This window comes from Ictalurus punctatus, chromosome 27 (genome assembly GCF_001660625.3).
Source record: "Ictalurus punctatus breed USDA103 chromosome 27, Coco_2.0, whole genome shotgun sequence".
In the NCBI taxonomy this organism is placed as follows: domain Eukaryota; kingdom Metazoa; phylum Chordata; class Actinopteri; order Siluriformes; family Ictaluridae; genus Ictalurus; species Ictalurus punctatus.
Genome location: NC_030442.2, coordinates 7562501 through 7579409, shown reverse-complemented (window position 1 = coordinate 7579409; position 16909 = coordinate 7562501). Strand labels below are relative to the sequence as shown.

Genomic DNA, 16909 nt, shown 5'->3' with positions numbered 1-16909 from the left:
AGGAAATGTATAAACCTCCAAGACATTTAGTATGATCGGTTTTACACTTGTTCCTAAAATGATTGAACAGTGTATGTTGAATATATTTCTAGTGGAAAAGTGATTTAAATTGTTGTATTGTTACAGCATACACTCATTTCCTTTCATTTATTTATTTATTTTTTAAGATACAAAATAGATGTCCATTTCCTTGTTTCCCTACCAACTAAAACAGTTGGGGGTGTAAACATTTGCACGGTACTGTAATATTATTATAATTTAGGCCACATTGCTCATAAACGGATAAATTGGGTGATTGTTATTGAATAACTGGAAATATTAAGGTTTATGGCAGACCACTGTTTATGGTATAAACCACTGAAAATCAAAGTGTTCACTAAAAATGTCTTGTGTGTTGTGGTACAGTGGTGCCACCAACTGGAAGCTTAGGATTTTTCTCTTCTCTGTCCCCCTCCTCCCCCTTCCCCTACCTCTCTCACTGCAGATGACTTTGCCACTTTCTTTTCCAACAAGGTTACATCAATCAGGAATCAGTTCTCAACCCCAGACATGGATAGACCGGCTCTTCCTCCATGTAACTCCCAACTGACTTCCTTCTCTCCTCTCTCAGAGACTGATGTCTCTAAATTCCTCCTCTCTAGCCGTCCCACAACCTGTCCTCTTGACGCTACCCCTTCTCACCTTTTTCAGTCCATCTCTCCCACACTATTACCTGCACTCACAAACATCTTTAACACGTTCCGCTCTACTGGCACATACCCTACCTCATTTAAGCAGGCCCAGGTTACCCCACTGCTTAAAAAACCATCACTTATCCGTGCTGTAGTTGACAACTACAGACCTGTTTCCCTCCTCCCTTTTTTCCCCAAAACTCTTGAAAGGGCCGTTTTTAATCAACTCTCCAATTTTCCTCACACAGAACGACCTCCTGGACACCAAGCAGTCTGGCTTCAAGAGCAACCACTCCACGGAGACTGCTCTGCTTTCCATCACTGAAGCCTTACGACTAGCAAGAGCAACCTCTAGATCATCTGTCCTCATCATACTCGACCTCTCTGCTGCTTTCGACACTGTGAACCATCAGATCCTCCTGTCAACTCTCTCCAGACTGGGCATCACTGGAACGGTTCTGCGCTGGGTGGAATCCTATCTCTCAGACAGATCCTTCAAGGTATCATGGAGGGGAGGTATTTCTGAAACAGCAACTCACAACTGGCATTCCACAGGGGTCAGTTCTGGGTCCACTGCTCTTTTCTATCTACACTACATCTCCGGGCAGGTGATTGAGTCTCATGGCTTCTCATATCATTGCTATGCTGATGACACCCAGCTCCATTTGTCCTTCCAGCCTGATGATTCATCCGTCTCAGCACGTATCTCTGATTGCCTTTCGGACATCTCAGTCTGGATGAGGGAACACCACCTTAAGCTCAACCTGGCAAAATCTGAGCTTCTCGTCATCCCAGCCTGTCCCTCAATCAACCACAACCTCACTGTACAGCTCGGCTCAACCACACTCAAGTCAACCAAGACGGCCAGGAACCTTGGGGTGATTCTCGATGACGGCTTGACCTTTACAGACCACATCTCAACAACTGCACGGTTCTGTAGGTTCATCCTGTACAACATCAAGAAAATCAGACCTACCTCACCAAACAGGCTACACAGATACTAGTCCAGACTCTTGTTATCTCAAAACTGGACTACTGCAACTCATTACTCTCAGACCTCCCGGCCAGCTCCATCAAACCCCTTCAGATGATTCAGAATGCAGCAGCACACCTCGTCTTCAACCACCCCAAGAGAACCCATGTCACACCCCTCTTCATCTCCCTCCACTGGCTTCATGTAGCCCCCCGCATCAAATTCAAGGCCTTGATGCTCACGTACAAGACCTTGTCTGGAACAGCACCCTCCTACCTCAACTCTCTCCTGAAGGCTTACGTTCCCTCACGCAATCTGCGATCAATCAACGGCCGACGCTTAGTAGTACCTATTCAGCGTGGCTCAAAGTCCCTTTCAAGAACCTTCAAACTAACTGTTCCTCAGTGGTGGAATGATCTTCCAACCTCAATCCAGACCACAGAATCTGTCACTATCTTAAAAAAAAAAACAGCTAAAGACCCACCTCTTCTGCGAGCACGTAACCAACCCCTAAAAAAAAACAAATAAACAAACAAATACTCTGGCTCTTACACCTCTACTCTGCGCACTTTGCTTCTTCTGGAACTCAATTGACGGATCTTGTATGGTAGCACTACTTGTATTGTTCTCCGCTTGATATATCGCTTTGCTTGTATTTTCTCATTTGTAAGTCGCTTTGGATAAAAGCGAAAAGGCAAATCTTTCAGTCACTTTGACCTTTTCCTCTTGCCAACTTTATTCAAAATCAAGGTCAACTGGGCCTGCTCAGCATTTCTACACATGCCACAGAGCATAGTAGGATGTTGTGGATCATAGAAGGTGACAAAAGTATTTGAATTAATTTTGTACATTTGAATCATATGCACATCACATTAAATCATTAATTGTATTCATTTCCCCTGTAATGTATTTAAAATATTTACATCTTTACAACATTTAATATCTTTTTCTTTTCTTTGTTTTGAAAACACTATTCGAAATTATGAGTTAGAGATTACAGTAAAATTGTACCAGAACCCTAAATGCACATTTTAAATAATCAAATCTCAGAAATTCAGAAATGTATGTAAATTAGGCCAAAGCTGAAGCCTCTGGGATTCCCATGGAAAATTAGATGCTTTCAGAGTGGATTAAGTATTAAAGTTGTCCGCCATGCTAGTGTCCATGAACTGAACATACAGTGCCCTCCACTAATATTGGCACCCTTGGTAAATATGAGCAAAGGAGGCTGTGGAAAAATTGTCTATTGTTTAACCTTTTGTTAAAAGAATTCACAAAAATACTCTCAGGGATATCAAACAATTGCAAAAACACTGGTTTATCCAAAAATTCCCACTGTTATTTTAATTGTTTTAGTACATCTAGGTGACTAGGAACAGGAAATTTTTCAACCATGACTTCCTGTTTCACAGGGGTATAAATATGAGGTAACACATAGGCCAAATTCCTTTAGTCATTCACAACAATGGGTAAGATCAAGGAATACGTCTGTGGTGTGCGGCAAAAGGTTGTTGAGCTTCACAAAATGGAAAATGGCTATAAGAAAATAGCACAAGCGTTGAAAATTCCCATTTCCACCATCAGATCAGTTAGTTAAGAAGTTCCAGTCAACTGGAAATGGACGCGTGTCTATATCGTCTCAATGAACTGTGACGAAGATGGCTCGAGTGGCCAAAAAAAATCTCCAAGGTTAACAGCTGGAGAATTGCAGAAGTTAGTTGTGTCTTGGGGTCAGAAAGTCTCCAAAACGACAATCCGAAGTCACCTACATCACCACAAGGGTGATGGGTTTCAAGAAAAAAGCCTCTACTCTCATCCAGAAACAAACAAACTTGAGCGTGTTCAGTGTGCAGACACTACTGGAACTTCAAATGGGATCGGGTTCTATGGTCAGATGAAACCAAAATAGAGCTTTTTGGAAATAAACACCAGAGGTGGTTTTGGTACACAAAGAGGTAGCCATATGGAAAAGTACCTCATGCCCACGGTTAAATATGGTGATGGCTCTTTAATGTTTTGGGGCTGTTTATCTGGCATCATGGCCTCTATCAAATATTGGCACCGGTCAAGAGGTGGGGGAGATTTATTTTATTTTATTTTATGTTATTTTATTTTATATTATATTATATATATATATATATATATATATATATATATATATATATATATATATATATATATATATATATATATATATATATATATATATATATATATATATATATATATTTTAGACAGCAAGTAAACATTCAGTTCTCGAAGTTGATGTATTGGAAGCAGGAAAAATGGGCAAGCGTAAAGATCTGAGCAAATTGACAAGGGCCAAATTGTGTCAGAGCATCTCCAAAATGGACTTGTAGGGGGTTCCTAGTATGCAGTGGTTAGTACCTACCAAAAGTGGTCCAGGGAAGCACAACCGGTGAACCGGCGACAGGGTCATGGTCGCCCAAGGCTCATTGATGCGTTTGGGGAGCGAAAGCTGGTTCGTCTGGTCCGATCCCACAGAAGAGCTACTGTAGCACAAATTGCTGAAAGTTTAGCTCTGATAGAAAGGTTTCAGAACACACAGTGCATCACAGCTTGGAGAAAGCGCCTACACTGGGCATATAAGCATCAGAACTGAACTGTGGAGCAATGGAAGAAGGTGGCCTGGTCTGATGAATCACGTTTTCTTTTACTTCATGTGGACGGCTGGGTGCGTGTGCATCTCCTTACCAGGGGAAGACATGGCACCAGGATGCTCTGGCCAATGTTCTGATGGGAAATCTTGGGTCCTGGCATTCATGTGGATGTTACTTTGACACGTACCACCTACCTAAACATCGCTGCAAACCAAGTACACCCCTTCATGGCAAAGGTATTCACTAATGCCAGTGGCGTCTTTCAGCAAGATAACGCATCCTTCCACACTGGAAAACTGTTCAGGAACGGTTTGAGGAACATCAAGTGTGGAAATGTTTTTATTTAGGTTACAACACACTAACCTTGGTGTCTGTCTGAAAAAATCGCATTTTAAATGAGCCAGTTTAACAAATCTGCCTAAAAGATGTCTAAAACCATGCTAGGAAATTGTGCTTTACTCACCATCAGATCGGTTTTTTTTTTGGAGTGTTACACATCCAAGTGAAACAGACATTCATTCTGTGATCAGATATCGACCGTCAGCATCACCTGTCACAAAATCAAATCAAAACATTTACAACTCTGAACAGGTTTCAAGTATTAATGTTTCAAAGTCTAAAAGAATAAAAAGACATTACCAACGTTAGCATGAACAGAGATCAGGAGTGAAGAGATGATGACGAGGCTCGTGTTTAATGCGGTGTTTTTTTTTTTTTCCCCTCAGGTGATGAAACAGAGACTGATGTGGGTGATGCTGATATCCAAAGCGAGAACTCCTTGCCCGTTGTACACTACTTAAATAATTCTATAAAATACGTCAGCAATGTTTTTCCATTACTAGATGAGGTTATAAATGTAGACGTGATGATAGACATGATCGAGCTAGGACAGACAGAACGTCATCCAGTGGACTTGGAATGAAATCTCTTTCACTTTTGGGGATAAGAAGAATTGTCTTCTGCTAGAATAGAGTAGAAAATGCTAGATCTTTACTTCTGGTCGAGATGCATGCATACATGGAATACATGTAGTTATGAGAACTATATATAGTAAAAAAAAAAAAATTGAATAAAAAAAATGCATGTCAAGGGTTTTTCCCTGACATCCACACGCACATGATGTATACACTCCAGCTCTGATATCCAGAAAGATATAGGACAGTGGCATCATTAGTTTCCCTCATACATTTCTGCTGGACTTTAAAAGTAGCAAGAAATCACAGACAACAATAATATTTCAAAAATTTATTTACGAACATAATCTCTGAGGAACAACAGCAGTTCTCGCGCTCTCTGTACATGCAACTGTAGAAAATAACAATTTTGAATTTTTTACTCCATTAATTTTTTTTTTTTTTTTTTTTTTCATTTTTTTAAGTTTCTCGCGTTTGAATTGCAGGATATCGACACAGCTAGAGGTGAAAGTACTGGGTCTCTGACAGCACTGACGATAGCATCGACAAACCCCTCCCCTCCCATAGCTGCTCCAACAATATGTACACAATTCAACTACATTGTACAAAAGGAAAATAAAAAAGAAAAGGAAAAAAAAAAAAAAAAAAAAGGGACTTTATTACATCACCTGCAGCGTCTCATTGCTGTTAGAACCCCACATTCTACGCAAGATCAGACTAGTACAAAGAGAAGGGTGCAAAAGGTCCTGGGAGATTATATACAGCTTTATGTACAACGTCTCGGTTCTTTAGTCATTACAAGAGGAAAATTTACACAGCGGAGACCTCCAACTCAAACATACCACAGGTGTCAGAAAAAAAAAAAAAGATAATAAATAGGTTATTTCTCACCATTTAAGAATAGCTCTACATGCTTTATGAATCATTTTCCAAGAAACATTTACTGTCAGATTTATGCATATTGAAAAGGATAAAAAAACAAACAAACAAACAAAAAACCCAAAAATTAAATAAAGGCTTGAAATTGTGACCTGTTGGCGTGTAAACGTGTGAGGTTAAAGAATATACCCGGGTGAACTCAAATCGCAGAGGTAATTATGTGTTATGGAGGTCAGTGGGAGGAAGGAAGTGCTTCACTCGGAGAAAGGAAATTCAGTTTCTAGGATAACGTTTTGCGAAAGCGTTACGGAAAAGGGGTGGATTCAATAGACGAGCTGATGAGCATGGTACAGAACTGCTACATAAACCCACATCACAATTTCAAGCCTCCTGTTGAACAGATTCAAAGAACGGCAGAAGGAATTAAAAGAGTAGGGCTTTAACAACTCAGAAGACAAAACACACACACACACACACACACAAACAAGCACACAAAGCATCTGTAAACAATAGTGAGATTTGCAGGGATAGTAATGAGATACATTCTGCTTTTTTAAACCATAATTGTTGAGGTGGGAAGAAAACACACACACACACACACACACACACACACACACACACTCATCAAGCATATTTGGTTTAATTTTTTTTTGTGCCAAATTAATGTCATATGACAAAAGTTAATAAAGGAGCATCGGGTTTAAATGGAAACCTTTTCATACATGCCCTGTATGTCAAATCAACAACGAATGAACGTACAAAAACTGCTTCATGTGGTATTTTAACATCCATACATCTACACACAATCACACATGGGGAACAACAGAAAAGAAATAAAAACAAACAAACAACAAACAAACCCACAAACACAAGCCTGGATGATTGAGCAAATGTCACACACTTAAGTACAGGCAGCTACGATGAACGGTAAAATATCAAAAACACGGTTTTTAAAATCAGGATTCAGGATAAAAAAACAAAACAAAACAAAACAAACCCACAACACAATACCTAGTAATTATGAAAGTTCCATTATAAAACAGGACGATTTAAAACAACGCTTTTGCACTAGTCCCCTCTGTCAACGCGGCTATTCAAATGCTGTGTGATTGTGCTTTGAAGATGAATTAAACGGCAAAGAAAAGCTTAACGGGTAAAAATCTGTAATGTGCACTACAACGAGGGGCAAACGTGAGGGGCATTCACGAGGACAGTAACTATGGAAACAGTCCAAGAGCCCACAAAAAAAATATGGAGTGTAACCAATTTTTTTATTATTATTATTATTTATTTCATGTATGACCTTACATGGCCACATCATCAAAATGCCCAACACTGAGGGCCTTTTGGAAATTTCTGGAGAAAAGAATCCTTCACAACAGAGTTGGAGAAAAGCTAAACCAATCACTAATGTATTCTGGTGCCATTCCTTTAGATTGCAGATTTAAACAAAAAATACTAAAAAAATTTTTTTTTTAAAGTTAACACAACTACACAAAGAGCTACTCATCACCACTTGCACAGGAAAGAAAATAAAACTTCGCAGTTGTGTCAATGATGATACATGCTAGAAAAGAAGGGATGAGGTGAAAAGAGAACACTAATAATTATGGATCCTCTGTGTTAGATGTAATATATTCAGCAGTGTATTGGATTGTTTAAAGAATGTCTCTATATTTGTTAAGAACCAGGTTATATCGGCTCGGCACGCTGCTGCTGCTGATGTTCCTAGCTATAACGTGTGCAGCTTTAAATGAAATCGGAAAATGTTAACTGTAAAAAGGCATTTTCTTGGTTTATATTTTTTCTTTTCTTTTTTTTTTTTTTTTTTTTTTTTAAGATAACATGTATTTTATGTATTAAAGCAATGAATAATATACCTCTATTATTATTTAAATAATCCATAATCACTCTGCTACATCTGAGAACTATGTTTGTGGCCCTGACGGTTTCATTCTGAGGGATTACGTATAGTCTGATGACCGACCTTGGACAGAACCTTAAAGACCTGTACACACGAGTCCTTAAAATACTGACGACGTGTACACATTTTGGCCCGTGGGTAAGGGGTGGGGGAAGTGCTGCCCAAAAGTGAACTGTACATACAAAGATAATTTTATTCATTTATTATTTTTTTTTTTTACACTTAACTGTGTGATGTTACAGTACATAAGTTATTTACAACTGTGCAGTAATGGGTGGCAAAATAAATTATCTAGAAGGCAGCGAGAATACATTGGTTAACGAATATAAAAACTGTACATCATTTACGGAATACAATATTTTTTTTTTCATTTTTTTAAATTGTTGTTGTTTGTTTTTTCTCCATTAAACTAACATTGGCTCTGTAGTGTTTCAAGTCACGTCCTCAGAAAGGGAACAATGAAATGCCCATGTAAAGAAAGACCAAAAAAAAAAAAAAAAAAAAAAAAAAAAAAACCTCCACTAAAACATCATTTGTAAAAGTCTTTGCCTCTTGGTTTGCAACATCGCATTTCTCGAGTTGTCCTCCGTCTCCTTCTCTTTCTGCAGATGTTTGCAGAGTGCTAGCACGACGGGCCTGGCTTTTTGCAGTGGACCATCAGAGGCTTGTGAACCTGCACTGCTCCTTATCCCGCTTGGTCTGAGGACACCCTGGGTCTCACGATGTCTGAGGTGGGATGTCCTGGTGCTGAAGGGATTTCTCCCTCACTCACTCTGGCACTGAGCCTCACCACACTGCCCTGCTCTGGGCGCTGTGGGCTGTGGGAGACATGCTCTCCTCTGCTGTGTTCGTGAGAGATCCGAGTCCAGCAGCATGTTGTCCCGCTGTAGCTGTGGATGTTTCAGCGTTCATCTTGCACCTTAGGGCCTTATATGTCTTTTGTTTTTTTCTTTAACATATGGCCGCACCTCGACGTGTTTTACCACATTATCGCTGTTCAGCACACTCGAGAACACCGTCTGTGCCTTCTGTCCCTGATCCTGAAGGACGAAGGTGGAGGAGCCTGTCTTGTCCCTCCCCTTTGATGCAATTGAAGTTTAAAGGGGATCCAAAAATAAAGAAAAATAATTTTCATTTCCCCCGTTTATTTACTTTCACCCAAATCAACTGGCAGGAGAGGGCGGGCTAGCTTTAAAGCAAAACAGTGTTGCTTCTTAAATTCCAAACAAAAGCAGAAAAACTTTTAAGGATGAAAGTGCAAGTTGTGTTTCTCCCCCCGGTAAAAAGATGCTCCCCTCTTCTGACGGAAGGGGGGGCAATTTAGTTTTTATTTCTTTTACCTTCTTCGATATAATATATAACGTATATACTCTTCTCAAAGAAATCTTCTTTTCAAACCGGCTAGCCCTTACCGAACTCGCTGTCTGATGTCTCTTTGAAAAATGAGGATTTTCGACCGCACTCTCTGCGTCTCCGTGTGTTCGTGTCATGCAGGCAACAGTACAAAGTCGTCATTGACGTCGACCATTGGCACGTAAAAGGAGGGAACCTCGTTGACGCACAGAGATTTGTGTCCAGCAGGGTCCAGCTCCTGCACCTTGAGTTGCCACTCCATCCTCTGCACTGCGTTGAGAGCGGCGGCCTCATGCTGCTGCCGCATCAGCAAGCACGTCTACGGAGGACCAGGAGCGTGACGTTAATAAGAAATAAGGATGCAAAAGCACTATGATTAATGGCCGGTTCAACCTAAATTTAAATCTACCTCTAGACCAGGGGTGTTCAATCTTATCCGCAAAGGGCCGGAGTGGGTGCAGGTTTTCATTCCAACCAAGCAGAAGCCACACCTGAGTCTACTGAAAGCCAAGATCAACTGATTAAACAGGTGTGGTTCCTGCTTGGTTGGAATGAAAACCTGCACCCACGCCCACCGGCCCTTTTGCAGATAAGATTGAACACCCCTGCTCTAGACACTGTATACTAGTACAATCAATTAGCATCATGCTGTGTACATCATGATAGGTACCATGCCAGTTACATTTTTGGTCACGTTCCGTAGGTTTTGTATCAGTACATGTAAGATAAGAATTTCCACAAAGATGACCACCAGTGAGATCCTCACCTTCATACGGTCGTATTTGTCGTCCACGTCTTGAATCCAAGAGATAAACTGCCGGGCGTTAAAGCGATCTCTCACGGATTTGTTTTCGTCCCCCTGTTAAAACACATCAACGCATCCAACATTTACCAAATTATTCTACAGACTAGGGACGATTAGCACTGAGAGGTGAGAAATAGGTCATGAGCAGAAGAAAGGCATTTCACCTGGTTCTCTGATGGCATATTGTAAACCTCTGAATCCAGAAGCATGGTGCAAGCACTAAACGGGACAGCCTGATTAGCAATAGTTCTGGCCGCTCTGCAGTGAACTCGCAGGACCTCTTGCTCACAGGACACAATCAGCTTTTCCTATAGAAAAGGAAAATTATATTTACAGAAGTACATAACGCCACTGTAGACTATCTGACCCTTGAGACAAGTTTTGATTAAGGTGGTACCACACAATTTTCAAGTCACAGGAGCGATATTAGATGAGTGCAAGATGAAACGAGGATTTCGAGTGTATTACACAATACCTGGTACAGTTGGAAAAAACGCACATTGTGGATACAGGGCTTTTTCTATTACACAGCGGGGCTTTGATCACTTTAATCAAAAGGTTTAGTGCTGAGCAATCAAAGCACTCATTTTAACAGCCTGACTACTAAAGCAAGCTGAGGGATCCAAGGGAAGGACACAGGCAGCGTGTGGGTGACTGGAGTTGGTGCACTTACCCGCTCGATGCTGTGCTGCAGTCGCAGTTTCCCCCTTACTGCCTCCTGCTGTCTGAAGAGCTCCTTCAAGGGCTCGGACAAAGATGGCGGTGGTGCAATCTGCAGGGCAGAAACAAAAATCTCTGTTGGTATCCATTTTGAATCGTGCTTGTTAGGAAGTTCTGCAAAAACAAGAAAGCTTCTGTTATTTTGTAAAATAATGTCCTTACCACTGGGATATGCAGTTTGCTCAGTGGTTTGCCATCTAGCAGGTAGGAGCCTGTGTACGTCACATATTCCGCGTAGCACTGGGGCGCTTGTGGTGTTATATAGCAAAGAATTTTCCGCTTCTCTTCGATCTTTTTGCGGATCTGAAGGTACTCAAAGTAAGGGTTGGAGCGGTCGCTGTGGTATGGCTCGATTTCATCCAGCTTGATGGCATTGACTATAACTGCTAACGTTTGCTGGATCATCTCCCGTGTTTGCTGCATTGCTGTGTTGACGAGCTGAACCTGCACTTGTTGTTGGCCTGATTTCGGGAACTTCCTTTTGCGAGGATGCTGCGTCTGGCCATCTTCCTCCTCAGCGCGTCCTTTAGTTTTGGTGACGAGAAGAGGAGTTGAAGCCTGAGCAGTGATGGTGCTGATGGGCTCCTTCTCTTTCTCTCCAGAGGTAAGAGACGATGGAGAAATAGTGGTGATGTTTGTGGTAACGAGGGAGGAGGTTGTAGAAGATGAGACACTCGTCGCAGTGCTCTGCTTACTTTGGTTGGCCAGCATCTGCGCACGATTGCGAGTCATCCTTGGAGCTATCTCCTCAACCTTTTTGGGGGCCTCGGTTGTGGCAGGTGCAGCTGGGAGTTTTACTGTTGTCTCCAAAGCTTCTGATATTTGCGTAGTACTAGATGATGTGACAGTCAAGACTGGAGTAGGGAGGCAAGAGTTGCATGAGGTACCCAAGACAACCACGGGATTAGACGTGATTTGATCTGATTTTAAAGGTGCCAGTGGTTCCAAACATGGTGTTACTGACGTCATCATATCAGGGGCCGTGTCTTTCTGTCTATATTCCTGGTCATTCTCTCCATCAACAACTGAATACATGTTACCATCACTCTCATCCTGGTCATCAAACATCTGCTCATCGTCCTGGATTTTTTCTTTTATTGATGGAACATCTTGAATGTTGTGAGGTTCTGGTTCAAGCTCATGCTGGGGTCTGTAACTCTCCTCATCATGAGGAGTCGGTTCCAAATCCCGAGCAGACTCACATGGAGGAACAACTGCAGGTGAGCATGGGGGTTTGCTCAAACTGGGAAAGCCAACATCCAACATCCCTAGTTCTTTGCTTGTTTCCAAAGGTCTTAATTGGGCAGGAGGATGTTTGCTCTCTGTTGTCTCTGGGGCTGTAATTTCAGACTCGTGCATCTCTTTTTCTGGGAAGGGAAGGTCTGGCAAAGAGAATGGACTCAGATCATCTAGTTCATCAACTGTGTTAGGAAAAGGGTCTGCCCAGTGAGACTCACAGCTTACTGGTTGGGCAAGACTGCTCTGAGGGTAACTGAGTGATTCTTCTCTGTTCTCTTGTGCCACACATGATGGCTCGACGTCCATTTGATTCTCCTCAACGTGTGGTTTGATATCTGTGAAGAACGTTTCTAGTTGAGTTGAGGAGGGTGGCATGAAGTTTGATTCTTCAGGCTCTGCTTCAGGTCTTGGTGATGAAGAAATATCCTCTACATTGTCTTTCTGTACCTCGTAATGACTTTCTGAAATGTGTGGGTATGACCTGGAATATGCAGAATAAGGGGGTGTCATGGATGAATGGACAGGTATTGCAGTAGGAATAGGTGGCAGTTCACAATCGGAGTGTGAATATGGACTGCTGATCTTTGAAACTGCAGCTTCAACCTCCCCATAACTTTCATGGGGTGATTTCATAAGACCATCCGAGGTCCACCCTATAGACGGGTCACAAGAGTTTTCCATGATGTTATCTTGAGGATGAGTGGGTGTCAGTGGAAGGACTTCAGGCTCACGACGATCAAGAGATTCAGCCCAAGTCTTCATGACAGACTCGTCTAATCCAATAGAATACGCGGGATCTTCTGTAGACTGCATGGCCTGATCCGAAGCAATCTGAGTTTCAGCCGTTTCCTCCGAATTATCCTCCTCTTCATCCTCCTCCTCCTCCTCCTCCTCGTCCTCTTCCAAGTCTTCGTTATCATCATCGTCATCCTCATCTTCATCCTGCTCCTCCACGAGAGGAGGTAAATATTCACTGCCACTCACTGGATCAGACGGCAGCACACTGGGCTCACTCTGATGTGGTTCGGACAAGTCATCAATGTCCATCGGAGGCAAAGCTGCAGGGGCTGGTGTTAGAGGAGCAGCTATGTCCAGACATTGAGGGTCAGGTCTATGGACTGGAGTTGACGGTTTCGTGAGATAACTGAACATGCTCTCTGGAGGGAGTTCACTGGCATCATTCCCAGAACTGGCTGCAGAAGCTCTATCAAGTACAGGCTGTGTCGAGTCAGGCCTTGGAGACAGCATGTTAATGTGAGGTGAGGGGTACGAAGATGAAAGACTTTCAAGTCTCTCCATTGGAATTTTGTCTTCACAAAGGTGAGAAGCAGAAGAGTCGAATTCTCGAGGCGCATTCTGCTGTCTAAGAAACTTGTCAGCTTCTGCTTTGAACTCCTCTTCTAGGGGTCTTCTGACCTCCGAGGCGATCGATCGACTCTCGAGGGGTAGCTGCATATTCTTCGCTGGTGTGATGCAGGTTCCTTCTGGGAAACTATGGGATGAGTTCTGAGATGTGTATCTATCAAAGAACGTTGGGGAGCAGGCATTCATTGACATCGTCATTGCAGAAGAGTTCTGACAGTCTAGTCCATCAAATATGATTTCTTGGTAGTCCTCTGTACTGCAGGACGGTGTACGAGGAGTCTGCATGACTTCCTCGTAGCTTGGACACGAAAGCACAGGCGCGGGAGTGGGGACCCCTGTTGGTCTGTTCTGATCAGGTCGTGGAGAAGCAGGAAGATTTTCCTTCATCTGGTGGCCTGCTAGCCAGTCTTTTGAGTTCTGGCTGTCCAGTGGCTGTGATTTCCTATCAGGGGACATCATCTGGGAAGGCTCTTTAAGTTTCTTGTCTTTCAAAGCAGAGTCTAATGTGCCAGACTTCTTAGATGAGAGATCACTACGGTTCTTTTTCAGATCCTCGCTGGACTTGATTTTCTCCTTAAGCTTTGGATCTCCTGATTTGTGCCTTAATTTCTCCATTTGTTTCATCTTCTCCTTGTGTCTCTTATGGCGCTCTTCATTCTCCTGATCTTTTAAACTAAGCATTTTGCCAAAGCTTGTTAGTCTGAGATCACCATCAACCAGAAGCTTCTCACGTGGGCGAGTGTCCTTCCGGGAGGTGTCTTTTGACTGGCCGAGCTTGTCGCCATCATTGAGTTTATCCTTGGTCTTGATATAATCGGTTTTCTCTTTGTCCGTGATGTCCCTATTCCTGTCCTTGTTTTTGCCATCAAATTTTGGACTATCTTCTTTAGACTTATCTTTCAAATTTGTGACTTGAGGACTTTCTTTCAGTCCAGATTTTTGCTCATCTTTTGTGTGTCGGAAAGACCCAAAGCCATCTGAATATTTGTGTTTCTCCTCTTTTACCTTGTCTTTATGCTTCTCTTTCTTCTTTTTGTCTTTAATCTTTTCGTTAGTAATGATGCTATTCGTCTTATCCTTTTTGGACATTTCCTTTTCAAACTCCAGAGTTCTGTCCAAGTCGTCCTCTCCGTCACCCTTAGAGCCGTATGGAAACGTGTATGGATCAGCTTCCAAGGGCATGGGCTCTTTCTCAACAGGTAGGCTCTCTCTACGGCCAAAGGACTCTCTAATCTCCTCCGACTTGTCTCTCTTATCGGCTTTCTCTTTCTTGCCTTTCTCCTTATCCTTGTCGTGACTCTTTTTGGACGATGACGAAGAGGAATGCCTATGTCTCTCTTTCTCTCTGAATTTGTCCTGCGCATTGGAAATGGACAGCGACTCTCTTCGATCCTCGGACATATCTGGCAGGGTAATATTTGAGGAGTCATAAAAGCTGCTTGAAACTGGCTCATGACCCCGGTCTGTGAAACTGTCTGATGAGATCTCACTGTTCTTATCGTTGGAATCATCTTTGTAATCGTTCATGGCCTCCTCCTCTAGCTTCTCAAGCAAGGATTTCTCATTCTCGCCACTCCCCTTAGAAAGTTTCCTATCTTTCAGATGGTCCGGTTTATCTTTGTATTTGCTTTTGCTCTTTTCCTCGGCGAGCTCCCGCTTGTCAGCTGGTTTCTGTCGGATTTTCTTCTCCTGATTGGAGTCCACAGATGCTCTGTCTTTGCGGTCCTTGTGTTTTAGATCAGCTGAATCCTTGTCTTTCTTATCTTTGTGTTTCTCCATGGAGCCTTTTCTCTCTTTTCCTGCATCAAAGGTCTTCTCTTTCTTTTTCTCTTTATGCTCCTTTTCTTTCTTATTTTCTATAGAGTGTTGTTTCCCCTCTCCAGAGTACTTCCTGTGTTTATCCGTCAGGACATCTATGTCATCTATATCAGGTGTGGAGTCTTTACGGTGAGAGTCCAACAGTCCAAAGGAATCACTCAATTTCGCCACTCCTCCGTTGTAGTTGTCGCTCTCGTCTTCACTCTCATCTGTGAATATATCCTCAATTTTATACCAGGTCTTCTCCCTCACCTTTTCAGGCTTCTTTTCTTCCTTTTTAAATTCAAGAAAATCCTTCTCCCTTTCACCATGTTTGTCTTGGAATATTTTTTCTTTCTTGTCTTTACTCTGCTCAGATGACATCTTCCTCTCCTTATCCTTGCTATGAGAATCTTTGTGCTTATCTTTAGCCCCATCTTTCTTGTCTTTGGAGCTCCTTTCAATGTCTTTATCTTTCAAAGACCTGTCAATGGAGTTCTTCTCAGGTTTCTCCTGGTCCAAACTTCGATCTTTAGGCTTATCTTTGTGCTTTTCGCCCTTTACCTTGTCTTTCTTCTCAATGCCATCCCCTTTCTTCTCCTTTTCTTTTCCAGAGTGGTTCCTCTCCCTGGGGTCTGACTTCGGAGTAGTTTCACTCTCTGATTTGAAGAGAGTCTCATTGCCATAGTCATCTCTCAAGCATTCTGTTTTGGTTTTGGAGTCTTTACGCTCCTTGGTAAACTCGTAGGAATCTTTCCGGTCTCTGCCGCCCTCAACCGACTCCTTTTCTTTTTTCTCTTTGATGACCCCATCGGCTGACTCCTTTCGTTTCTTCTCCTTCTCCGAGTGACCGGAGTTCAGCTTTTGTTTGTCGGTCCAGTCTTTCTTCTTTTCGTTCCCTTTGTCGCTTCCTTTGTCAGAGGATTCCTTCTCCTTCTTCTTGGAAGTAACATCTTTCTCAAAGCGCTTGTCACCATGCTCAGACTTCTTGTCTTTAACTTTGTTGTCCTTTTTCCGGTCCCGGTTTTCGTCTTTCATCGTCTCCACGATGAGTTTCACAGAATTGTTATTTGCTTTGTACTCTTTCATGGGGGCATCCCAACTATCGTCTTCATAGAGAGAGCTGTCGGACGAAAGGTCTGATGGCCATCGATCATGATCTGATGCACTCATCTTGGTGTCCTCTAAAAAAGGATTCTTCATATCGTAGTCCTCGTAATCCGGTTCTTCCTTGAGGGTCTTATCCTTCTTTGACTTCTCCTCTTTTACAGTTTTGTCTTTTTCTGACTTAAAATGCTTCTCCTCTCTCTGCTCACTCTTTTTTTCTGCTTTGAGAGACTTATCCTTGGACTTTTTCTTTCTGTCCTCTTTATGGGATTTTTGTTTTTCCTCCTTTGGCTTTTCTTTGTCCTTCAAGCCTTTCTCCTTTTCGGTCTTTAAAGATTTGTCCTTCTCATCTTTACTCGTTCTGTCTTTGTTAGACTCCTTTGTTTTCCTGGACTTCTCTTCTTTAGAAACTCTTTGAACTTCTTTCCCTGGCCAGTCCTTCTCTTCAGTTTTAACTTTTGCCAACCTGTCCTCTTTCTTAAAATGATCTTTTTCATGTTTGGAGAGTTTGACTTTACTTTCTGAAGGTGACTCTTGTCGT

General features: G+C 42.2%; 1 protein-coding gene across 2 annotated transcripts in view; it reads right to left on the bottom strand.

The window, feature by feature from the left end:
* Positions 1-5495: 5495 nt before the first annotated feature.
* The window catches only part of ankrd11 (ankyrin repeat domain 11), a 134670-nt gene continuing 123256 nt past the window's right edge, over positions 5496-16909 (bottom strand). For both annotated transcript variants that reach the window (XM_017458534.2, XM_053676746.1), the window contains 5 exons: positions 11023-16909; positions 10814-10912; positions 10305-10448; positions 10102-10194; positions 5496-9654 (listed from right to left, as the gene is read on the bottom strand). The exon at positions 11023-16909 is cut by the window's right edge and continues 1165 nt beyond it. In XM_017458534.2, coding sequence (XP_017314023.2) covers positions 9469-9654; positions 10102-10194; positions 10305-10448; positions 10814-10912; positions 11023-16909 — 6409 coding nt within the window. In that variant the 3' untranslated portion in view covers positions 5496-9468. The remainder of the gene's footprint in view (positions 9655-10101; positions 10195-10304; positions 10449-10813; positions 10913-11022) is intronic.